The 19,197-nt window shown below is 40.8% G+C and overlaps 1 protein-coding gene across 10 annotated transcripts in view; it reads left to right on the top strand.

Annotated features, from left to right (window-relative positions):
• The window catches only part of KLHL3 (kelch like family member 3), a 51,767-nt gene that overhangs the window by 16,889 nt on the left and 15,681 nt on the right, over positions 1-19,197 (top strand). For 7 of the 10 annotated variants that reach the window (XM_081850360.1, XM_081850361.1, XM_081850362.1 and 4 more), the window contains 6 exons: positions 2,150-2,263; positions 6,096-6,202; positions 9,942-10,063; positions 14,243-14,405; positions 16,602-16,711; positions 18,915-19,031. In XM_081850360.1, coding sequence (XP_081706486.1) covers positions 2,150-2,263; positions 6,096-6,202; positions 9,942-10,063; positions 14,243-14,405; positions 16,602-16,711; positions 18,915-19,031 — 733 coding nt within the window. Of the gene's footprint in view, positions 1-1,248; positions 1,451-2,149; positions 2,264-6,093; positions 6,203-9,457; positions 9,493-9,935; positions 10,064-12,954; positions 13,099-14,242; positions 14,406-16,601; positions 16,712-18,914; positions 19,032-19,197 lie in introns of those variants that run through there. The other 3 variants (XM_081850364.1, XM_081850366.1, XM_081850358.1) reach the window with 3 other exon arrangements.

The following is a 19,197-nucleotide window of genomic DNA, read 5'->3' as shown; positions in this document are numbered from 1 at the left end:
ACAGGCCTCAGGCTGTGCAGTTAGGAGCAATATGGATTCTTAATGCCTCAGAACATGAGGGGCTAAGAAAGGGTTTCGCCTCTGCTATAATAACTGGCCCAGCGATACATCTACTTCCCCCCCTACATAAGTAGGTAATTGTCATTCATTCCTATACAGAAGACTAAAGTACTGTATTTTGGGAAAGAACCAGAGGCTTATTTGGATGGGTGGATGGAGGAGAGTGCCACAAGAATATTTCTCTCTCTGTGTTTGTGTGTGTGTATATACACACACCATATTTTTCTGTGTATAAGACGCCCCCTATTTTGGGGGACTCCAAATTAAGAAAACACCCCTCAGCACTACCTGTGTATAAGACGAGCCCCAATTTTAAACACAATTTTTTGGTAAAAACTAGTCTTATACATGGAAAAATGTGTGTGTGTGTGTGTGAGAGAGAGAGAGAGAGAGTGAAAGAGAGAGAGAGAGTGAAAGAGAGAGAGAGAATGAAGAGGAAGATAGGAAAGCTAGAATGAAGAGGTGGCTGAAAGGGATAGAGTGTACTAGAAAGGGATGAGGCAAGATACTGGAACATTCCTTTCACCTCAGCCTCCTTCCTGGTATTTCATGGGCCTTCCCCCCCGCCCCCAACAATATATACTGGTGGTGATAAAAACAGAGCTACAGTAAGGTGTGCAAAAATATATCTGGAAGGATTCTACAAAATGTTTTCAAAGGAATCTCGAGCTCGATTTAACCTATATGTTGGGTGTGTAAGGCAAACTTTACTGCAGCATTCTGTTCACCAGCACTTTTTGTGAACTGTGTTGCCTTTCCTTGTGCATACACTGCTACCACACCAGAGGTCTGTGGCTTGCATGTGCAGGGGCTGATGGCCTAGTTTAAATGTGAAGCTGGTGTATGGAACACCCCATGGCTGAATTCTGTCTTGCCCAGCGTTATGTTTAAATTGGGCCTCTCTCTTTAGGAAATGGTTCAGGCCCTTTACGGAAGTATTTGCATACAGCTGTATTGGCAGTGCTGTTAGGGAATGTGTTTTGTTTTGTCTCTTTGTTTAGAGGGGAAACTGGTTTGGCAAGATTGTTTTGTTTGTTTCCATTGCCTTTAGATCTATAACCTGCCTTTTTTACATTAAGGAAATACATTAACTCTGAGTATCTTTATGCATTTTAAATTAAACAAGGGTTTGGGGTCTTTTATTTAAGGTCCAGTTCATAAGACCATGAAATTGCACAGAAATTACACAGAAAGGACACATGGACTAATTTTTATGGCATATAGTGAGGTGGCTGTGCATTTTGTTTTACTGCTTAACTAAGTACTGATTTCCATTGTGCACTGACAGTTGTTTGTGCCCACATAATAGATGTACATTTATTGAAACATTAGGAACTGGACATGTAGTGAAAAAGACTCATTCTGTACACCTACATTCATTCCTTTTAAGGTAATATGAACTGACCTTCAGTCTTGGGCAGAGGGATTAATTGGGTTGTTTTGCATGTTAACTATAGAGGATGTATAAGTGACTCCTGCAGAGAAAATGTGCAAGTTCCCCTTTGCACAGTGCTTGGATGCATGGAAAAAGGATGTGTGACTCACACTATTCCTGCGTCTTGACAATGTGCAGAATAGTTTATACACTTGCCTATTCTAGGTTTAATAAAAAGTATTGGGCTGAGATGGTTTTTTTTTGTGTGTGTTCAGTAGATAAGAGATCAATGATAAAACCACTGTAACCTGACTGTTGTAGTTTTGAAACCCAAATGATCAATTTCCGTTTGCCTTTCTTAATTTTTTCAGAAGTGGGTAGATATGCATATGTCTTACCTGAAATGTGAAATGCCCAAGTCTAGGATCCACAAATATTTGTAGCAGTTCAGGAAAAAAACTTATGCATGCCTCTCTAGCACATATTTCACATAGTTGTGTAGAAGGCATGTACAGCATAGCTGAGATCTTAAAAGGGTGCTCTAGTTACACTTCAGAACATAGTGGAGACAGCTGCCAGATAAAACCATGAAACTGTGATACCACGGTTAGTGAGCATGCCAGTAGTTTTGCATGAATTGTTATTGGGTCATATTTTCCATTATTTATTGAGAATTAAAAAAAAAATCAACTTCCTTTCTCCCCTTGTCTTTAGCATCAAGAGATCCCCCCAACCACTTGAGGAAGATGAAGATAAGGACCAGCGAACAGTGACCATCAATCCTTGTCACATGGGAAAGGCATTCAAAGTCATGAATGAACTAAGGAGGTACTTCTTGTGCTCAATTTGCATTGTCATGCACTTGCCGCTTGTTAGTTTGAACAGGAGGCATCTAAGCTACATATTTACTTTATAAAAAAGAGGTTCCGTTCGAGCATTGCTTTGAAGCAGGGTTGTGTCTCAAAATACAAAGTTCTGTGTCATGTTGGTCTCCCAGATCACACAGGTAGTTCTCACACAAGGATGGTGCTTTTATGCTAGTGTGGAAAGTTCTTAGGTTATTCAGATCAGTCGCTTGATGCAAAACTTCATAGGAACATGAAGAGCCTGCTGGATCAGGCCATTGGCCTATCTATAGTTCAGCATCCTGTTCTCACAGTGACCAATCAGATCCTTGTGGGGGAAACCGTCAAGCAGGATTTGAACACAAGAACATTCTCCTCTCCTGTGGTTTCTAGCAACTGGTATTCAGAAGCATTGCTGCCTCCAGTGTTACTGCTGTGACATTATTGGTGTGAGTGTTGTGATATTGAAGTCAGCCACAGGAGGATATCAAGCATATTATAAGTATGATATTTGAAATGGCTTGGAATTATTCTACTTTCAGTACAAATCAAGATAGCTGACAGGTTATTCAGTAGAAAGAAGCAAGCATAGTACTACATGTTTGGAGGCCTTTGCTGCTGCTTCCCTTTACACAAACATGCTTGTTGCTGCTTTGCTAAAAACAAAATATTTTTTTATAAACCCACTTAAACATTTTCAAATGTTCCCACAGTAAAAGAATCTCTCTTTAAATAAAAGGAATGCTTGGTGCGCTTTTTCATTTGGTGCAAATCACCACATAATCAAGTTCTCCAGAAGATCAGAGCTATTTAAAAAGTGATAATCTAGTGTTACACGTATTACAACACCTACGCCTAATTGCAGAGAAAAATGGTTAGTGCAAATTGATTTCTGTTTGACTACCAATCCTTTTGCACACCAGTTAGAAATTTCATGTTGGCTAAAAGAGCCTGTTTAGGTTCCTATGTTATTCTACTGTTAAGTCTATTTTGTTTTAAATACCACAATTCCTTGTTCAGTCCATCATTGGCCCCACATTTGTCTATAAAAATTGGCTCTAGGGTAAACAATAATCATGTATGTAATTAAGATAGGGGTCTGTGTGTCTGAGTTTGTCATCTTTTTTTGAGCTTAATCTGATTACATATCTGCCTGCCATACATTATTTAGAGATGCAGTAAATGAATCCAAAATGTCTCTGTTGTGCCCAGGGTAGATTAAAGAGTTATTTGTGGGTCAGATATTTATTCCCTGCTATCCGATGAGATTTAGTTTCTCATACATAAAAGTGCTTGACTTTGATTGGCTCATAACAGATTTGTGCATATCAACATCTGCAGCAAAATCTTATTGTATTGCCTATGATATGGTGTATACTATATGCAGATCCCCTAGGAAACATAAATTCAAGGCAGCCATTTTGGCTGCCTTCCTGCAGCCAATTGGAAACTGCGCCTTGGTTTCTGGACATTTTGGAAGTGGAATGGACTTCCAGAACGGATTCCGTTTGACTTCAGTGGTTCGACTGTTCTTGAATTGCAACACACTCTGACCATGACAGGACTATAGCACTCTTCAGAGGTGGCTGCGGAATTGCTGCAGATGCTATAATGCATAAAGGCTTGCCACCAAATTGCTGGGCAAAAATTCCTTGATAATGATCCAAATGGTGATGTGCTCTTAAGCGTTATGGCAATGCTATCAGATGAACACATGGAACAGCACTCCTGGCATCATGTCTGTAATGTCAAAAGGGGCATCAGCATTATGTGAAGAGTCCTACCCCCCCCCTCCGTTATCTTGGGGCTGATAGCTTCTACTTCTAGTCTGCTGTCACAGAACAGGAGGGGACTGGAGTAAAGTTGCTTATGTGCCTGAGCACTTGGCTGCCTAAGTTATGTGGAATATGTACTTGGAGTGATATAATATTAGCTTATTCCTTTTGTAACTTGAGTGCAGTGGGGGATAATGGGGGAGCGTATGACAGTGCTGCTCTTTGTGGAAACTAATGGCTTCTCTTGTGCATGATGCCCTTTTGAACATGTAAGACTACAGCTGCCCTTAAGCCTCTGTTGTCTCTTTCCTTGTGTGCTTATTACCGATTTATGCTTTTGGCTCCCTGCTGCTGCTGAGCTGTAGTAGAACTAAATTGTGGCATTTGCTTGAATGCCTTAAATCTGTTGTTTTTAGCAAAGGCTGATTTCCATGGCAATATTACGCACATGGCAAGTCTGGACCAGTGAGAACTTAATGATGACTGGGGACAGGCGAGCGGGGGGGTGGGGGGGGTGAGCTGCGCTTTACTCCATACGTATCTCTGCTGGGTCAGCCAGTGGCCATTTCTGTAGGAGGTCAAGCGGCCACAAATGCATCGATTTCAGGCAGAGTCCCTTGCATTCCTCTCCTCCCCACACTGTAAAGTATATAGTGGGTAGGTATTATGTCAATAACAGGTGCTTCCACCTTCCCATTTAGCTTGGAGTTCCTGGACTGGCTAGTGTCAGTGATAGCAGCTGTGCTTTGAGCCTTCACTGTCACAGAGGATGGACTGAGAACAGGTGGCCTTTGTCCAGACATGGTGGCCCTTGTCCAGACATGGTGACCCTTGTCCAGACATGGTGACCTTGGTAGTGGAAAGCCAGCAAGAGGCCTCCTTCTTAGCTTAACCTGTGGAGTCCCCTCCTTTCCCTAGCTGTTGTGTAGTGTGCTAGACTTGTGTGCTGCAAGAACCCTAGTGGCTGGAGGCTAGTGTGCTCTATGTGGCTAGGATGCTATTTTAGGGGGTCAGTGGGGGGTGTATGGGGCATGGGAGGGAGGAGAGTTTCCTTACCCTTTTCTATTGTGTTGCCTGCTCTTACTATTCATTCTCTGTATCTGCTGCCTCTCCACCTGGGATATCCCAGTGGCAAGTCCTTTTTGTGTGTGGCATCCCCAAGCAGATAATGCACAATTTGAGCTACAGTGGCCTTTGCTGCTGCTGCCCACTAAGTCCCTTTGCAAACTCCTTGTACAGGGAACATGTACAAACTAGAAAGGCTGGGAGGGAAATAAGTTGCCAACATCTGCTTCTTGGCAGCCATCACAAATGGTCTCTTCCTCCTAGCAGGCCTATTGGTAGCAGGCATGGCAGTGTTGGGAATCATCTGGTGGGGGGGCGCTGGTTCTCTACCATTCATGTGTGGTCTAGCCTCTTGTTTTGAGGACAATGCAGGAGGTTTGAGGTAAGTGTATGTTCTCTTTGGGGGTAATTTTTTTTGGAAGGGCTTGAAGAGGGAGGAGACTCAATGCAAGACTGATGAGGCTACTGCTGTGTTACCAACTGCTTTGAATCAAAGACAAAGCCCCTCCAAAGATGTTTCTTCGTGCTATTCCCATTTATTTAGAAATTACTTGACATCCAATAATGGATTACTGGTCTTAAGACACCTACACATAATTACAGAGGAAAAAAACCTTTTGCATAAGCTGTAGATATAAATATATTCAGCTCAGTATTCATCAAAATGGATGAGTTTTTTTTAACAGTTCTTTGTATGTTTGAACACTTGGATCTTGAATTCACCCACATATTGAAATAAGATTTGCGAGACTATAACCTTGAAATCTAGCTAAATTGTCATGTTTGTTAATTAAAAATGAACTGAATATTCCAGAGGGCTGCCTATAGAGGCTACAGCAAGCACCTCCCCATCCCCCTTAATAGTGCTGTATAGCAGAAGAGTCATTCAAGGAAACTAGACCATTTCAAGTCTGCATATAGAAAGTGCAGTTTGGAATCACATTCTGAAACCATGACTTTTTGGTGTCTTCACAGCAAGCAGCTTCTCTGTGATGTGGTGATTGTTGCTGAAGATGTTGAGATCGAAGCCCATCGTATTGTCCTGGCAGCCTGCAGTCCGTATTTCTGTGCAATGTTTACAGGTATCTTTGGGCGTTTGAGCAAATAACTGTTATTTGCTGATTAAAATATATTTGGAGTCAAGCTATGTGTTGGGTTCTAGTGTAGGGTGCAGATTCTAAGATGCAGATTAGTTCTATTTGGTATCCATTAGAGTTTGAGTATAGACCTGTGACTGTTTTTAAAGGTGTTCTATATGTGGGGCGGGGGGAAGGAAACATGAGGTTTATAATTTACTATGTGAACAGCCATTTGTGTGCGTTTCCAGATAACGTATCCTGCATTAGGAGCATTCATCCCAGACTTGATTGTACTGGTGAGGCATGTCAAAGATCGGAGTAAGCTCCATAATGGAGACCATTTTCATGTTAAGGCTGCCATGGGCCCGGGCTCAAGTTTGTAGGTGAGCCTGAGGCTGAGATTTGAGGGATATTTTGTGGGGATTCAGCCTGTGTGCTGCCACTGATTCCTGCAAAAACACCACCACATTTACTTTGCCTCCCTTTCTTTGCTTTGTCTCACTCTCTGTATGTAGCAGCTTTAACATGTGAACTAGTCCTTAGGAATTTTGCTATAAGAGAACAAAAGACACTGCATGGGGAATAACACAGATTTCTGAATGACTGTTTTACAGAAAATGGTTTGGTAATTAATTTAATTGTGGAAGTATATAGCACCATTAATATATTTTACACCTGATAGCTTGCTTTTGAGGTAAGGTGTGGATTTTCTTCTTTCACAATAGCTATTGCAGTTGCAAACCATAGTTACTTTACTCCTTGTTTAAGTGGCGAGTGGCAAAATAGACATCTGTGTACTCATCTCATGTGACATGCAACATGTGGGGTCCATATAGGGTTTTGTTTTTTTAAAAAATCAGAACACTTCCATGTAAGACGCTTGTCTTGTGAGAATTGGCCCTTAGAAGTATCAGGTGCTAGTTTAAAGTGTATTTTAATAGCCGTGCTGATACTACTTGTTCAGGTTGACTCCTGCAAAGGTGAAATGTAGGTAAGGACCTAAATTAGTGAGCAGTTGGTGGATCTGGCTCTTTAAGGACACCTTCTGGCCCCAGAGTGAAGATGGAAGAGGTTGGGACCTAATCCTAATCATCACTGGGTCACTTTAAATTAAGGTGCACCAGTGGCAATCACTTCTGTACTAATCTTAATTCAAAACAGCAGGACAGGGGAGGTGAAAGTCATGTGGTTGCCATGCTACCATGCCATTATCCCTTTCTGCTTCTTGATTAACAATAAACTAAGTTAAAAGATGCTTATGTGGTTGCCAAGCAGTGACACATGTGATTGCCCCTATTTCATCCCTTCTCCCTTTTAATACTCACTATGGAAGCCAGTATGAACTTGTAACACAGCCTCTTCACAGTCCTTCTTGGCCTAAGATGGCAGGAACAGAGGAAAGATTCTAGTAACGCATGTACTTTGTAGCCAGAATGTTCCATCCCTGGGATCTCTAGTTAAATTAAACAGGTGGAGGAAAAGGCCTTCCTCCTTGCCTGAGACCCTGAAGAGCCACTGCTAGTCAGAGAAGACTGCAGTGGGCCAGATGGGCAAATTTTCAGACCATGTATGAGACAGCTTTATTTTGGTTCATTTATTTATGAATTCATAATCTATACTTCCATAACAAAAATAGCAAAAGGGAATACTGCATATAAAAACAAAATCAACAGAAATATCAGTGAAAAGGCATAAATAAATTCTAATTGGTTAAAATAAAAGAAATTCATGTTGTAGAGGCCTGTCTAAACGAAAGACATCTAAAGGCAAGGAGGAAGGGTTCCTGCTGAATCTCTACTGGTAGGCAGTTCTACAGGGCAGGGGCTGCCACCCTAACAGTTCCTTTCCAATTACCATACTTCTTCCACCAGTGAATGAGATCGAGGAAAACTGTGACCCCCTCAGTTCAGTGTTTGGCCCACAGGCCAGTTCAGTGCTGATTTAGTTGCTGACCTTCAGCTGCATAAAATGACAGAAAAGAGGAGAAATTATACAACAATTTAATAAAACCTAGACTCAAGCTTTCAAGCACAACTGATCTAAAGTTAGAGTTACTCAGCTATTGTACAAATACATCAAATACACAAATAGCTCAAAAGAGCCTTGCCTGACATCAGCACTCTCTCTTTCTATAGCACTTATAAAGAAGAGCCAGCAAAAATAAATGCTGTATGAGCTCAAACGCCCACCCTCAAGCTGCTCCCTCCATGGATGGGGTGGCAGTTTGTGCAAATGATAAGAGATTGCAAATTTTTCCTCTTAGTAAGAGGACCAATTGCAGCTCCTCTGTTACAGCCCCAAACAGCTACCTACATCTAGGACTGTATATATTTCACAACTAAGCAATCACACTGTATACATTGAGTTGGCTTGCATATTACACCGATCCTGGCTGGACTACACTGGCTGAAAGTTAGTTTCTGGGCCCAATTCAAAGTGATAGTTTTGACCTATAAAGCCTCAAATGGCTCACGACCGCCATACTTCAAGGACCGCCAAACCCCACATAAATCAATCCAGACCCTGTGATAATCATGTGAGGTCTTTCTATGTGTGCCTCCTCCACGAGAGATATGGGTATTTCAATCTTTCAAAAAAATAAATAACACTTGGTATTTTGCAACATGAAAAAGCAGGGGATGGTATTCCTTAAAACAGACATGGCAAACCTTTGGCCCTCCAGAGCTTGTTGGACTTCAACTCCCATCATACCCAGGCAGCATGGCCAGTGGTGAGTGATGGAAATTGTAGTGCAACAACATCTGGAGGGCCACAGGTTCCCCATCACTACCTCAGAAGATGACTCCAGCCATAGAACACTGCAGGTTGGAGGAGTGCCTTTCCTCCTCAAATGTCAATTGCCCTGGATCACTAGTGCAGGTGGCCATCCGACCATGTTGGCAAATGTAGGGAATCCTTACCACTTGGTTAAGACAGGAGTAGAACTGTGAAGCTTGACAATATCATGCTAGTAGAACTTGTAATAGAAAGCTACTAATTGAATTTGCAACTTCCATCATAATAACTTCTATTGTTTCGCACACATGACAAACAGAAAAGCCATTCAAAAGTACATACATTTGGTACAACTTGCAGTGGACACCAGATATTCTGGCCTGTCCCTTATACAGACCTCCCATTTGAAGGCTATGTCACGGAATACAGACATGGACGTACTTTCCAATGGAAAGTACTGCTGCAAAATAAATGCATGGAATCTTAAGATACATGCAAGTTACCAATTCCTTTCTTTTGTAGACAGGTTTTCTTCAAAGGAAGAGCAATCCTATTGAGTGAGTATAACGATAGTAGCCTGTTGGCTTCTGTTCCTTTTAAGAATGTAGAAAAGGGAACAAAGAATATTTCTGTCTTTCTTCATGGAAGAGTATCAAGCAGGGCCAGCTGCTTTAAAACATTGTTAAAAAAAGAAAAGAATATTGGCTTTTCAATTGTATGAACTGTAGCTATCTGTTCTCAAAGCTGTGCAGCAGAGATGCCTTAACTTGCCAAACAGATTTTTAAAAGCAATTTTGAAAGTGGGAATCATAAACTTGGTAGTATTTCTTAGACATCTAGAAATGGGATCACTGTTTAGAATGTGCTAAAATTATTTTTGTTTTTGTTAAGACGGATAGGTAGAAATTTCTTCACGTGCTCAGTTGAACCTAAGGGGGTAGGGTGGGGGAAATAGAAACACAAACCATATTTTTTGGGGGGATTTATTTTTAAAATTGAATTTCAGGAGATATGACTGAAAGCAAAGCAAAGAAGATTGAGATCAAAGATGTTGATGGACTAACCTTAAGTAAGCTGATTGATTACATCTACACTGCTGAGATAGAGGTCACAGAAGAAAATGTTCAGGTGAGGAGAGCTTAAAGGTGCCTTTTTAGTGGTGGCTCCCTTCCTGGGGAGATCAATAAATTGATTTTAAAAAAATTATTTTCCAAGGCTTACCATGAGTGATTTTCTCCCTTTTTTTGTACATAGTTTTTATGATGAACTTGCTTTAGTGTTTTACTTATGTAAGTTGCCTTCATAATTTTTCATTTTTAAAGGTGAGATTAAAATGACTCCAATAATAAAAGATTACCTAGGAACTGAAGTTAGAGATCTTTCAGGATGTGCCTGGAAATCAGGTCATATCACCATCATTACAACCATTCATTATGTTCAACAATAGAATTCTGCAATGTTTCTTCATAAAATTAAATTATGTTCTACACGTCTTCCCTAAAGAGGGCATCTTCTGGGTAGTCACATTGTAACTGAATGGCAAATTTGATGTTTAAGGTAGCTTTCTACACACATTTAGGAGTAAGTCTATAATATGTGGGAAATACTGTGATTATACTGGTAATAATTTTTTCTCCATTCTCCAGCTGTCTCTGCTTAGATTTAGAATTCTGGGGTCAAAAATATTGTGCATTTAAAAGATTTTGTACAGCATTGGTGTAAAATCAGGACTCAGTAATGTTACACTATTGCAATTGTAGAGTGAGAGAGAATTTAAGAGCTTATATTCATGGTTTGGGATGTGGGTGGCCCTGTGGTCTAAACCCCTGAGCCTAGGGCTTGCTGATCGGAAGGTTGGCGGTTCGAATCCCTGTGACAGGGTGAGCTCCCGTTGTTCGGTCCCAGCTCCTGCCCACCTAGCAGTTCGAAAGCACGTCAAGTGCAAGTAGATAAATAGGTACCGCTCTGGCGGTAAACGGCATTTCCGTGCACTGCTCTGGTTCGCCAAAAGTGCTTGGTCGTGCTGGCCACATGATCCGGAAGCTGTCTGCAGACAAACACTGGCTCCCTCGGCCTATAGAGCGAGATGAGTGCCACAACCCCAGAGTAGTCCGCGACTGGACCTAATGGTCAGGGGTACCTTTATCAGAAGATTTTACATTGGGGTAGCCAACTTGGTGCCCTACAGATGCTGTGGTCTACAATTCCCAGCAGCCAGCTTAGCCAGTAGTTGAGGTGGTAGGAGTTGTAGTTGAAGCATCTGGGAAGCACCATGTTGGCTGCCCTATCTTCACTTAACCCTCAGAGCCCTTTGAGATTTTGGAACATATTAACCAAAGCTTAGTAAGAGAGCATTTGCTTTGCATGCAGAAGATTCCAGATGCAATCCATGGCATCTCAGGGAGAGCTGGGAGAGACCCCTGTGTGAAACCTTGGAGATCCATCCACTGCTGGTCAGTGTAGACATTACTGAGCTACATGGACCAATGGTCTGACTTGGGGTAAGGAAGTTTCTCATGTTCCTTGGTGGGTTATAAGATCATCATGTAGATCATGACAATGACTTAGGTACAAGTTAAGCATCCAGGGTCAAAGCACTTTAACTTAAATCAATGGCAGTCTTCTGTGTTTAGATAATTTGGATTTGGCACTTGAAAAGTGATGAGGCTGAATGCTTCACTGATATAATTGTTGAAGGCCCTGAACTCTGTTTTAATGGACAGGCCTGCTGCTGAAAGATCATGTGGATTCACAAATAATGTGCTTAGATATTTCCACCATTGGATAATGCTGCTGCCTGTCTTTGAGTATTTTTAGTGGAAACATTGCAGGCCAGTGCCACTTTGTCCCAGGGGGTCCCTGCTCTGCTATTTAATACAAGTATTCCCAAACCAGTTTAATTTCTGTCACGGCTGAATAATTGTATCAAGTGCTGTAGAGCAGCAGTCATTTGGCTCCAGACATTTATGTAACAATTTAGAACGTTTGAAGAATTTCACATTCAGTATATAAGCAATATGTGGAATTTTAAAAGTTAATTATTATTGTTCTTATATGGGGTCGGGGCGGGGGGAGGAATGGCAAAACCGAGGGGCAATGGTCTTGTTCAGACATCACAACCAAGGATGTTGGCACCATTCCTTGTGCGCTCGCACGTTCCTTCTCTTTGTTTGGTTCTCAGTAACTAGTTTGCCATTTTATCAGAATATAAGGCAAACTATGATTATCATAGTATGCCATAGTTTTAATACAAACCAGAATCCCAGTCTGATCTGTGGTTTCCAGTTCTTGTTTGGATGCAAACTGTGGTTTGTAGTTAACCATAGTTTATCTGATTTGTATGCCATAGAACATTATAGTTGTTATATGCTTGTTTGAAAGCCCTTTAAATCATAGGGTCGCTTCCGGCTATACAATTCTAACTGTTCCAACCCCCTGCAATGCAGGCCGCTTAGTGTTTAAAGGTCTCAGTGTGGCCTGCAATATAAAAACAATAACACAGCATGATAAAAACAGATAAAAACAGGTGTTCAGTAATAACAGGGTCCAGTGTTGTGGATCAGGAAAGACCTGGTTTGAGACATAGTTCTCACAAACTGGAAAGTGAGGAAGGGAATTGGAATGCGCAAGAAAAGGAGGGTAAGTATGAGCCTGAACTACTGCCCTGGTAGGCAATCTAGGCCATCTTTGTAGCAAGAAACGGGGCTATGTGGTTCACAGATAATTAGCATAGATGTGAATTTGCCCTTTACTTGGAACTGTTGTTCAAAAACTACACTGAAACTTGTATCATATTAGTGGAATTCCAATACACCGAAGCAGTTCTAGGAAATTGCTGGAAAAAAGAAACAGTTGTTATTAGTTTCCTTTTGCTAATTTAAGTTAATCTGTGCTAGGAATCAAAAGTGTTTGGGAGCCAGAGCCCATAGCTTAATTAATTTCTGTGTTTTATTGTTGCCTGTTGGGGGTTAGCATTCTCTGAAAAAGTTACTGATTTGTAATATTCCTGTGTGATCCAGCTGGGTTGGATTTTTCTTGCTGGAATAGTACAGTGAATGCACCCCAGGGCACGTTGCAGTTTTACTACTGTTCTTTTGGGATGAAGTGAGTTGAGGCAGTGGATGAACACAGTTTTCTTCTTGCCAACACAGTGTAATGGCAAGGTAAGTCTTTAACGATATTTGTCATGCTTTTCTAGATCATTCCTTGGAGACCTGCTTATGAGTTTGCTTGATTCCAACAGAGTAAATGCATATTTAGCAGTGAGGGAAAGAGTGACATTAATACTGTTTAGCTTTTAAAAGGGCCTTGCCTTTTAAAAAACGGCTTTTTCATTGCTAAAGCTGGTGAGGAGTCTTCCTGGCAGATAAACAAATGTAAGTGCCCCAGGCCATCTTCTCAATCTGCCTTCATTCAGTACTGTAGATATCATTGACATCACCAGAATGTCACATACAGATATGATTCTTTCAGCAGTATGAGCCCTTTGGATATACTAACAGTTTGCTGCCTGTAATGGAAAATGATTCATGGTGAAGTTGGACAGCAGGTGCTGATGTACCAGTGCCGTTCATAAAGAAGTGTTTTTTTTGTGTGGAGATGTAAAGTTTCTATGATGACTGGCTTCTTTGACCTTGAGGACCACATTCTTTGTATTCAAGAGGGCTGCAACTACTGTACATGTTAAGTTATTGCTCATTACAATGACTGTATATAATTTCTCCTGAGGTTAGAGGCTGTATCAGCTTTGTAATGTATGTTCATGGCTTGTAAAACATGTAGGGCAATAACGTGTAGCCCTTTCTACACCATAAGGAAGCTGCGCACACTTACAGTGCGGTATTAAAACAACAAATGGGGAATGTGGCCTGAACATAGTGGTAAAATCAAAATGCTGTGAAGAATGAGGTAATGAGCAATGATTTATTCAGTGAGGGATAATTTCAAAAATGCAGAAGTAAAAATAGCACAGTGTATTCTAGCTTCTTTTTTAAGAACACCACCTACTCCATATACTAATCTTTATGAGAAATCCTGTAATTTTAGGTGGATTTGCTATGACGTACATATCAGAACTATTAATTCTGTCCCACATCTTCATCCTCTTTGAAGGGAAAGGGAGATATCAAAAAGGATGACTGCCTGCATGAGATCTCTCTTTTTGGTCATGTGTAGTCTGTCCTCTGACTCTGAAATGGCTTCGTTGTCTCTTCCTCAACTGTGCTGTAGCAAGTTGCAACAGAATATTTATCCAAGAAGGCGAAGTATAGTTGCTCATTCTCTGCCATTTTTTCCTCTGCCTTTCAGGTTTTGTTACCAGCAGCCAGCCTATTACAGCTAATGGATGTTCGACAAAACTGTTGTGACTTTCTTCAATCTCAGCTCCATCCCACGAATTGCCTTGGTATTCGCGCCTTTGCAGATGTGCATACTTGCACTGAACTGTTGCAACAGGCCAACGCCTATGCAGGTGATCAAACACACCTCCAAGTTGTCTCTTGTTTTGAAATATTGATGCCTGGAGGACAATTCCTGCTTGCTTCCTCATAAGCAAAGAATGAGGGAGGAGGCAGAGAAGAAGATGATTGAATCTACTTAAAAGGGTAGAAATACTTAGAATTTTTGTCATTTTCAAAATCAGCTGCTGGTTCCAGTTTTGTACTGAGATGCAACGACATTTTCTATGTTACTACAGCCATAGTTTGATGTACCTGCTCATCCTGGACTTTATACTGCCTTTGGTAGCGTCCATGATAGATACAGGAGGACTGCACCAGCAATGTTATGTGTCCCCTACCCTCTATTATTTGGAAATGTTACTGATTTTCAAAATATGAATCGGATCTATGCCCAGTGGGCAGGACAGAAATACTGAGACTAGGAACATCTTTTGGCTGTCTGTTAAATTTTTTCCAGTAGCACCTTAAAGACCAACTAAGTCAGTTCTTGGTATGAGCTTTCGTGTGCATGCACACTTCTTGTGTATCTGAAGAAGTGTGCATGCACACGAAAGCTCATACGAAGAACTGACTTAGTTGGTCTTTAAGGTGCTACTGGAAGGAATTTGTTTTGTTTTGACTATGGCAGACCAACACGGCTACCTATCTGTAACTGTTAAATTTTTGATAGCCTTCAGATAAAGTGTTTCCAACACATAGGCTTAAAATTCCTTACAGTGAAACAGGCTCTTGCTCTCTGAGACATTAGACCTACTTTCAGTTAGCCGCCTTCACAGTGACATTTGCAGTTGTGCTTAGAAACACAGTGATTAGAAAATGGCAGGTGTTAAATAAGATAGCCACTTAATGCAGCACCAGAAATAGATGAAATGAGTAACTGCAAAAGAGGGCACAGGAGAACACAGTCATTTTAAATTTTCATATGCTAATGTATATGTACAGATGCAAATTTAGAAATAATTACTATAATTTAAATAGAAATACAGTGTATTTCTTCATAACGAGGAAGATGGTGACAAATGTTCCTGCTCTGCATCCAGGCACCAACAATTGATGGGCAACTTCAAGGTCTCGCCATTCTCTTTTATTTAAATCAGACTTGGACCAGACCATCCTTCAAATAAAGGACTGTCCTCTGACAACCCTTCAGATATAGGACAGGCCTCTAGGAAGTAGTACAAATATGGCCACCCTAGAATCAAATTACTTGCAAATCCAGATGAAACCTTTTCAGTCACTTGCTTGTAGCATAATAAGCAAAGGAGAAACTGGTGTCTGGGACAAATGGCTCACTCTTCAAGGTTTGGTTTTTAAAATTGTTTAATCTTTAACCAGGCAAGTATTGCATTCAGTTTAGATTGGCTGTTGGGTAATTATAAGAGCTGCTTTTGTTGTATTATTGGCCTTCATGAACCCTTTTACTTCAGAATCTTATGTAATGTTAATGAAAAGTCATTCAAAAAATGCTATCCAAGTTCTTTGGCTATACATTAACTGGGTCAAACAAAACATCTGCATGTTAAAAGTGAGTAAGAGGGAGCAGATGAGGTCACTTACTAGGAAAAAAAATCGCCTTTGAAAAAGTGACTTAAAGCACATGACATGGGCCTGCTAAGTGTAAATTTCTGCCTTTGCAAATTTATTATCGCACTCCTACATTTCTACCCTAAAGGGTGGCCTGTAGACCAGTGTATTGTGCATGGTTTGGCTGAGATCTCTTTCTGCAAGGGCCACCTGCTGGCAAATACAGGGATGACATTTCAGTAGCTAATAGAGAACTCCACCTCTGTAGCAGGCAACTTCCCAGGCTATTACAGGCAACTCTGATTGCTTCTGCCCATAGGAAAGCTGCTTTATACTGAGCCAGGGCCACTGGTCCATATAACAGAATTGCAAACACTTATGACAGCAGTGTTTCAGACAGGAATGTTTCAGACAGGACCTTTGGCAAGCAATGTATGTGCGGTACCCCAAGGTATGGGCTTGTTGTTTTTGAATACGGAGATTCATGTGCACAACAGCAGACTGTGGCTGTGGAGTTGTCCCTCTTTCCTTGCTTGTGGTAATTCTGTGCAGGCTATGTCATTCTTCTTCTTCTTATTATTATTTCACAACATAAAATTGCAATATAATTTACTGCTTCTACTAGTCCCTTCTTTAGACTCATTGTAACCTTCATTTTCTCAACTTTTGGTTGTTTTGAACAGAGCAGCATTTTCCTGAGGTGATGCTTGGTGAAGAATTCCTTAGCCTTAGCCTAGACCAAGTTTGCAGTTTGATATCAAGTGACAAGCTAACCGTTTCATCAGAAGAAAAGGTTTGGCCTGCTGCACAGTCTGTAATGCAGAAATATAACAATATCGCAGTGTTTTCAGCAAAAGAATGACAAAATACATGGGCACTAGAAGCAGATAGTCCCCAATATTTCCAGTAATAGACACATTTTAATAACATTTAAGGTGGCGCTTCATTGGGGGAACTGTGTGTATCTAGAGCAACAGTGGAGAACCTGTGGCCTCCAGATGTTGTTAGACTATGTCTCCCGTTGACCATTGGCTGTGCTGGCTGGGGCTGATGGGAACCCAGCAGTATCTGGAGGGTTCCTGGTTTAGAAACTGCTGTCTTGGATCAAGACAGTCAAACAAGCATCCTGAACCACCTGTCACTCAGGGGTCTATAGGAAAAAGCATTTTAAGCATAGTTAAATAAACTTTATGTGATTACTTAAACTTTCTGATACAGTGGTACCTCGGGCTACAAACACCTCAGGTTACAAACAGTTCAGGCTACAGATTCCGCTAACCCGGAAGTAGTACCTCGGGTTAAGGACTTTACCTCAGGATGAGAACAGAAATCGCACAGCGGCAGCAGCAGAAGGCCCCATTACCTAAAGTGGTACCTCAGGCTAACGGTTTCAGGTTAAGAACAGACCTCCAGAACGCATTAAATTCGTAATCAGAGGTACCACTGTATTGATCACTCTTATTTGGAGGTAAGCAATGAGGGCTGCTGTATACATTGGCCCCTTCCCATATGCTAAATGGCTTAGTCCTATCCCACATAAGAATGTTTAGTGGCTTAGTTTTACATCCCAGCCACAGACTGTGTTTTGTTTTATTTCCAATAAACCACAGTCATTTATATGGGTTCCTGTGCAGGGAACAAGTCTTGTATAGACACACAAGATGTCTTACAGTGAACTGTGTTGTATTAGCTTGCTATTATACAGACAAAGTTTCAGTGTCAGAAGTAAAATAAAAATAAAAGTCTCTTTCCTTCCAGTCTATTTTTAATGATTTCGGAAATAGTTTTAAATGTTTATTTTATTATTTCACTTGCACACTGATCTCTTTTCAAAGAGCTCGCATATGGTTTCCAGGCAGGTTACAGTTCAGCAGGACTGAATCACCTGCCTTTAGTATAACTCTGGTGCAAGTGAAAAACAGCAAACTGAGCAATAGTTTAAAATGAAGTGAGTATGGTACTTCTTAAAAATAAAATAAAATCTGTCCTTTTAATAGCTTGTTCCAAATTAAATTTGCCCCGTGATATATTAGCTTTAATTTGTACATATTTGTGATTAAAAGCCTCTGCTTCTTGTGGTCAAGAGCAAAGGTGGAATTCTGGAAAGGGTTAAATGTGTAAATTAAAGGAATGTGATATCTGGTAACCCAGCAAGGTTAGGACTGTTGTACCCTAAGGAAAGATTTCATGCAGATGAAGTCACAGAGCACCTAAATGGAGCTAAGTATCTTGTGCAGTGGGGAAAGGAAGGACAGTTCTTCAGCAGCCACTAATTAAGTTGAAGGGGTGAGAAGACACACAGGTCAAAGTTCCCAATTCTAAAACAGAGTTAAATGAGCAATTAATTAACCTTCTGTAGATAGTACAGCAAGCTGAATAGAATGCAATTAGCGCCACTTTAAATTTAATGCCCCATCCCTAATTTACATTGGCCAGACGATACGGTTTTTAAAAAGTGCCAATGTGCACAATGTGCACAAATGCCATCACCACTTAAGTCCAAAAGTCCCAGCTGGCCTATGCGTTCCATTACATAGTAAGTCATCAGAACATCCTTTCTTATGAGAATGTTCCTTCTCATGCCCATGAGTGTCATAAATGTTTTCAGTTGGGAGGTTCATGTCATTGAAAGACTCCCATTGAAACACATATTTCAAGTTGTCGGGCATTGGACTGAGCTCAACAAAAGCCAGCATTTAAGTTGTGCAGTACTTATATTCATGGCATTAGATAGTCTTTGTGGTCGGGATTGTACAGTAGACATTTAATACAGAGTTTGTTGGACCCTTCAGAATGCATAAAATCATACAATCACAATAAAATAAGCCAATTTTGATTCTTTTTAAATCCATCTTTTTATCATATCTTCTTGCTTTTGAAAATACCTTTAGTTGGTTTTTCCAAGCCTATTTCATTACTTGCTGAACCTCTGCTTGAGGTTATATTTAACGGTTTATGTCCTTTTTAAAAGATAGGTGTTTTATTGCTCTTGCCAGGTGTTTGAAGCTGTCATTTCTTGGATAAATTATGAGAAAGAGTCTCGCTTGGAACACATGGCTAAGTTGATGGAACATGTCCGCCTCCCTCTCTTGCCCAGAGATTACCTTGTACAGGTTAGTGTTCTTCTAGTATCTACAGCACTAAAAATTTAATAATATACGCTTGGGCTGCTTGTTTGTGGCTTGCCATCAATCAAAAGAACCTTGGATAGCCTTCATAATTATGTGTGTGCCATCCTAGCAGATAAACATGTTCTGAATCTCCTTTTCACTTGAAGGT

This window comes from Podarcis erhardii (genome assembly GCF_964252035.2).
Source record: "Podarcis erhardii genome assembly, chromosome: 2".
Lineage (NCBI taxonomy): Eukaryota > Metazoa > Chordata > Lepidosauria > Squamata > Lacertidae > Podarcis > Podarcis erhardii.
Note: the sequence above shows the minus strand (reverse complement) of the source record. Positions and strands in the feature narration are given on the sequence as shown.